This window comes from Martes martes (assembly GCF_963455335.1).
Source record: "Martes martes genome assembly, chromosome: 11".
Lineage (NCBI taxonomy): Eukaryota > Metazoa > Chordata > Mammalia > Carnivora > Mustelidae > Martes > Martes martes.
The window spans coordinates 62,781,053-62,787,986 of record NC_137899.1 but is presented as its reverse complement, the minus strand read 5'-3'; the positions used below and the strand labels follow the sequence as shown (position 1 = coordinate 62,787,986).

Sequence of the window (6,934 nt, the reverse complement as noted above, 5' to 3'; positions counted from 1 at the left end):
CTACATGTACATGTAACTTCTTTCCAGAGTGATGGAAACAGTCTAAAATTGGATTGCAGTGATGGCTGCACCATTCTGTAAATACATTAAGCATCACCGAATTGGACACTTAAAACTGGTGAGATTTATGAAATGTAAATTTTACCCCGATACAGCTGTTAATTGAAAAAAAAAAGTATTAACCGCGTTTAACATTAAGTCATGAGCATATCGATTCAAAGGTGGGAAAAAAACAGCTTTGCTGAAAATGCAGAAACATGAGCAAATGGATTCCAAGTTTGTTCAGAATTTCTTCAACTTTAATTGTGGGGGTCAGATCAGGCAGCCACTGAGGATAAAATGCAGTCCCCAGGAGTAATTGCAATGCTGTTTGTAAAGTGGGCATGATAAGAGCTATTTTTTTATTAGGGCAAGTGGTCAAAAGTCACCAAAATTGTCATCATTCCTCGATTGTCTCTTTTTTACCAGTCTCTTGCCCTTCAAAGACAGGATACCTGGCCTCCACGTCAGCCCACGTGATGCTGCCGTTGGCCAGATCGCAGACTACACTGGGCAGTTCGGAGACCTGAGGAAATGAAAGAGAATTCCAAGAATCAACAAACTTGATTAGACTGTCGAAAGATAGACCCTGAACTCAGGAGACCTTACAGAGAGCAGATGGGTGTCTAAATAATGACAAGATTCCTCTGCAAACTGGTTCCTCCTACTAAAGCCTCCTCACTTACTTCTACTCACTTCTCTCCCAGGCCTGGGTTCATGCTTTTCTTCCCACCCAGAATGTCTACCAGCTCCCCTGGATCACTCAATTCTCCCATAAGCCTTTCCTAATTATTCTAAGTAGCTGCCACCTGAAGCTACTTTGTGAGCATTAACTTTAACTCTAAGAAGGGAAGCTAATCAAGGAGCGAGTGAGGGAGACTGGCAAACCGGAGCACCCTGACCAAGACGGTCAGCTGTTCCCACGTCACAACTAAACACTGGCTACCACTCAGCAGCAGTTCCTAAACTTGAGCGTGCATCAGAATCATCCAGGGGTCATGTCATGCCCACTCTCTGTCAGTTTCCAACCTCCCACCCCACCTGTTTCTGATTCAGTAGGTCTGGGCTGAAGAGTTTGCTTATTTAACAAAATTCCAGGTGATGTGAATGCTGCTGGTCCAGGGACCACACTCTGAGAACCACTATCAGGTGAGAATGTAGTTCCAGAGTAGCCAGATCTGCCTTTGTAAAAAGACAAACCAGAAATCTTTAACTTCCAAATTAGACTATAAACACCTCTGGAAAAAATGCAGTCTTTTACTTCTGTTTTCCTATTATTAACTCTCTGTAGCAAGCTAAGTACATAACAGGCACGCTAAATAAAACCTCTGCTCAAAATTAATTAGTCAGGCAGTTGTCAATTAGTGGGTGTTCTTTCCTTCCCCTTCTGAACTATTCCCATCTCCATTATCCCTTCCCATTAAGTAAAATTACTGAAACATTATTGGCTATTTTGAATGGATTCACAGGAAAAGTTTATACATACATAGGTATCCACACATATGTATACATTTGTATAGAAATATAAAAGTAAAACTGTCAAAGCCCCCCAAAGCCTGGCAATAAAACTATGGCAGCAACCACTTGGGATCACACTTCTCTTGCCCAAATAAACAACTACATAAAAGCAAACTGCTGGAGAATGAGCCCAGAGTGAGCCAAATGGTTATAAAACATTAGATAACTGTTAATGGGTATTTTCATAATTAAACCAAGGGGATCTGAGAATCTGTGCTCTGTCTGATAGAAGCCTATGATTAAAATTCAAAGGAAAAAAAAGGAGTGGGGAGCATAGACACAACAAAATACAGGTCAAATCAGAAGAAACCAGGATATATTTCTAAGACTAAAAATGCCAAAGACAAGGCCAGCCACCTCTGCTCTAATCTGCCGCATGGAGTCTCGGTCCCGCAGAGTTGCCGTGTGGGGGGTCTTGTTCACTGTATCGAAGTCAATGGTGATGCCAAAAGCCACGCCAATCTCATCAGTCCTGGCGTAGCGTCTTCCAATAGACCCAGAGGAGTCGTCTACTTTGTGAGAGACGCCATTTCTGGTCAGGGCTTCCGCTATCCAAAATAAATTAAGTAAATTAAAAATAAAAAATGAACAAAGGCCCAATGTCATCTACATGTTGTCATACAAGATCAGGAGCTTATAAAAGAGACTAAGACAAGAGTACAATAAGTAACAGTTGCAAAAGAAAGAAAAATCACCAAAATTTACTAAGTGCCTCATTATAGCTCCTACCTATATCTCACACAGCTGCAGAATGAGTATCAGAGTAAGAGCCAAGGCCAGGAGGTCCTGTCCAGACTCCCCCACCTCTACTTGCATGACCCCAAGCAACTCAATGTACTCTTCCCACTTCCCAACTCTGAAGTCAGTGAGCCTCACCACAGGACCACTAGGTACCCGTTCAGTGCTGTGGGTCCAGTGGGTGCAGATCCACTAGGATGGTTAACCCCCAACGAGGATTCCCCCAATTAAGGGAGCAATGCCAGGGTCAAGAGCAGAAGCAAGGATATTTTAAATCTGACCCTTGGGTCCTACCCTGACTAATTCAAATGCTAGGAGGAAACATTCTGAACAAGCACACACCCTCTTATAGAAGTAAGGGCAGAAGCTAAAATCACTTAGATTTATTTACTCTTTATTCAGTACATATTTTTATTGAAAAAAATATATATTTCCTAAAATTCAGTCTACTTGATAGTGTTCCCCTAGAGATTACCCAACTGGATTTGCTTACATAATTCCTTGACAAATGGCATGAACTCCTGGTTTTGGCTCAGTGGCAGGACCGAACATTTGAATGGAGCTACTACAGCAGGGAAACTGAAGAACTGCATGTTTTAAAAAAAGAAAGAAATCCAAAGACATTCGTTTATAAATATCTAAATATTAATGTTCAAATTTCATTATCAAAATACCAGAAAACATGATTTGAAAAGCAATGTGACAAAGAAAAAGCACGGTAATCAGACCCAGAAGGATGTGGTTTTCAGCTCTAAATCCGAACTGCCTTAGTGAACTCTGGATCTCAGTCTCTCCACCTAAACACAGGTACCTCCCATCCACTCTTACTTCACATGTCTGTACAAAGCTGAATGATGTGAAAGCATTCAGAAAGCTACCATATGAGATGGTCATTTCTGGTACCACATAAAAGCCTTACTTCTTTCCGTGGAGACCCCTAGAGAAGCTCCTGTCAAATCATCAAATAGTAAGTGGCAGTGCCGAAAACCAAAACCCAACCCTGTCCTTTAAGAAATTCAGCATCGCAGGGCCCCTGGGTGGCTCAGTGGGTTGGGCCTCTGCCTTCTGCCTGGGTCATAGTCTCAGAGTCCTGGGATAGAGCCCCGCATCGGGCTCTCTACTCAGCGGGGAGCCTGCTTCCCCCTCTCTCTGCCTGCCTCTCTGCCTACTTGTGATCTCTCTCTGTGTGTCAAATAAATAAATAAAATCTTTAAAAAAAAAAAAAAGAAATTCAGCATCGCTGAAGGGCCTATGAGCCTTAGTAACCAGGTAAGGCAGAAAAATTTAATTAGTTTGCAAATGTATATCCAAAAGGAATAGGGTGAAACCAAAAGAGATGCTTTGTATACCTCTACTGAAAAGTACAAACCTCTTAAACTGCTCCTCAAGTAGGCTTCAGAGTTACTAAGAAATAAAGACAGCAAAGATATTCTGTGGAAAGCAAACTAGTCTACTGCTTTCAGTTGGAAATAAGAGCTGAACCCAGTTTTTAAATAAAATTTGTATAAAAGGCCCACAGGAAGGCAAGAATATGGAACTCTGAATGAACAGGTCCCATAAAAATCACTGACATGGATTCCAACTGAGTCCCTCAAAAGCCTCATTAGCCTTAAATGCCAAGCAGTGGTGACTATCCCCACTGTAACCCCTTAGACTCCACGGATGCCCGAACCACAGAACACTCAGAATTCCACTCCTCTCTATCTGGTGAGAGAGAAGGGAGGAACTGCCTTTATAGAAAAATATTTTTTTCAATCTCACTGGCAATGTTTTTATACCAAATTCATAGGAAAATGGATTAAGGAGCTATGTGATAAAAATTTAGAAACATTTCTGGCTTCTCAGAGTCTAATCAAATTTCTATTCAGAAGGTAATCTCTATGTCATTCATAAAACACTGTCACTAATTTGTTCTTGCTTAGCCCTTATAAAATTTCTATTAAAGTTCTGGTTATATCAATATTGTTAGATTCAGAGAAACAGCTAAAATACTCTTTAAAGACCTTTTTATTAGAAAAATAAACAGAAAAGGCTTGAAGCAAACTTGGTATCTAAAAGAACACTTTGAGTGTGCCACCAGTCCTCAAGAATAACCATGCCTTTATTTATACATCTGGTGTACAGACCAGGTTCTTATGATCCGCTGAATGAATGAAAAGCTATTCCTTAAATGTCAGGAAATGAAGATGCAATTACGGCAGAGAATAAGACAGTAGGTTTATTAGCTACATTATGACATAAGAGTATGTCAGACTTTTTAAAACACTGGCACCAAGAACTCATGAGTCTATTCTTCAAGGTTAAATGTCCTACAAAGAACTACAGAGCTGATGTCTCACATCACATACACACAGCCCAGAATGGTCATGCAGATAAGAATGTTTCATTCACTTTATTTGGCATATACAACCTCTCCACTCTAGCCAGTCTTCGAACTGATTTTCCTGGAAATCTGTGCCCATAAACGACAAGAGTGTAATTTCTACAGGCAGTGGCGAGGTGAGAAACGTGGAATAAGGCAGAACGAAGAGATAAAGTGCAAGGCATGGAGCAGTGATTCAGAAGCATCAGGGCCAAAAGACAGTGTGTGGGAGTTAATGAAGACTTCTTAGAAATATTTACCTTTAACAGAACTTGAATGCCAGGAAAGGCTATCTCCCAAAAACCACTGCCCAATTTACTCTCCACTGGCATCACTTGGGGTTCTTTTAAGAAAATATAGATCCCTGGGTCTCAGACCTATATGAATCAGTACCACTGGACGAGAAGCTTAACCCCAAAAGTCCCTGAATTTTGTGCAGTTTTGAGAAAGTACCCTTTAACCCTTCACCAATGCATAGATACAGTTATTTGGTTTGTCCAAATTCTATGAGCCATCCCCTTCTTCCCAATTTTCTGAAAACATGAGTATATCCAGAAAGTGCCAGTATCTTCCATTGACACAATACAGATAGTTCCCCTATCGTAATATGCTCTGTCTCAGAATAAAGAGCACCAGGCAATTGAAACAACCCCAATGACCTACATATTCCAAAGCTCAATGAGCTAACAGAAGAAAGTTTTCACTTTGTAAACAGTTAAGCAAAGATGAATGAATGTTAATGCCGCTAGTACATTCGGTAACTAATCATTCATTCCAGAGTCATCTTAATAATGTACTTCAGTAAACTTCATGCCCTGACACTGTGAGAGAATAGCATACTATCCAAGACAACTTACCGTTCTCTGCTCATCTCCCTCACGTACATGGAATGTATGTTCAAATACTGTATACATGATCCTGCCCAGGCCAAAGGAGGGTTCAATTACATTCGGAACAACTTCTTCCACTGCAAAAGAGATAGAAATCCAGTAACATTCTCTCCAACCCTGCATAATGCATTGTGGGTCCTCTCCCAACAATTCTTATCAGCACTAAGAAGTTCTCTTTTCTAGATGGACTTGATTGATCCTATACATCAGGACAAATAAGTCAGAACATTCCTTAGAACTATTTGCCAATAGGAAATATGATGCCTTTAACATTTTTCACCAAATTCTTTGTTTATACAGCATAAAACTGAAATAAGGTACCAGAGTGTTCCTTCTGTAGTGTGCCACAGCATACTATGTACACCAAGTACACCACACTTGCTAAGCTTTGAGCAACAGCAGCTACTCCATCATCTAGAAAGCATGAAAACTCTCCAGCTTTTGTAAGACTTTGCTAGAATGAGAAATCTACCACCATAGATTCCTACACACAATCCTACACACAATCACATGCTTTGTGGATTACTTTTTATCTTGCTATCTTGATGAGAACTCTTTAAGAAAGTCAAGTTATTGCCATCGTACTCCCAAGGTTCTGGGGTCAGGAAGCCCTCAGAGAAGAGTTTGCTTGGTGATCTGCACTCAGTCAAAGACATTTACCAGAGGCTTCACATGGGGAGGCTATATCTGTGCTACACAGAGGAAATGGATTCATTAATACTTATTATTCAGAAAGGAAGGACTGCTAAGCACTGGGCCTAAGGTAACTGACCTTAATCTTGGATAGTTTGTTTCAAGGGAAATGAGAGAAGTAGAACCAAAAATTCACATATGTGGAAGAAAAGACAGGCTGTTTCTTTTGTCTGTGATAAGGAATAGGCATAGGGGTGCCTGGGTGGCTCAGTGGGTTAAGGCCTCTGCCTTCAGCTCAGGTCATGATCCCGGGGTCCTGGGATCGAGCCCCGCGTCAGGCTCTCTGCTGGGCGGGGAGCCTGCTTCCTCCTCTCTTTCTGCCTGCCACTCTGCCTACTTCTGATCTCTGTCTGCCAAATAAATAAATAAATAAATAAGAATAAGAATAAGAATAAGAATAACATGACCAAAGCATCTCCTGCCCATCCTCCTGGGTCACCCAAGCCATGATGAAGCACAGTTCTGAACCAGAGCAACTAAAAAGCCCCAGGGCAAGAAGGATCCCCTGTTTACTCTGATCACTGCTCAGACTGTTTTCAACAGCTCACTGAAGCCTGGCCATAAGGCAGGCCAAAAACAAATGCTTCTGAAATACCCACCTACTACTCTCAGTTTCCAGAAGCTTCCACTCAGTCACAGTTAACCATAAGCATCCTTTGTATATTCTCCAAAACACTCATATCCCAATTCATGT

General features: G+C 41.2%; 1 protein-coding gene across 1 annotated transcript in view; it reads right to left on the bottom strand.

The window, feature by feature from the left end:
• Positions 1-277: 277 nt before the first annotated feature.
• The window catches only part of GARS1 (glycyl-tRNA synthetase 1), a 45,834-nt gene continuing 39,177 nt past the window's right edge, over positions 278-6,934 (bottom strand). Inside the window, exons 14-17 of the mRNA XM_080818320.1 lie at positions 5,515-5,624; positions 2,789-2,882; positions 1,915-2,105; positions 278-565 (exon numbers count right to left, since the gene is read on the bottom strand). Of these exons, the coding sequence (XP_080674446.1) occupies positions 440-565; positions 1,915-2,105; positions 2,789-2,882; positions 5,515-5,624 (521 nt within the window). The 3' untranslated portion in view covers positions 278-439. The remainder of the gene's footprint in view (positions 566-1,914; positions 2,106-2,788; positions 2,883-5,514; positions 5,625-6,934) is intronic.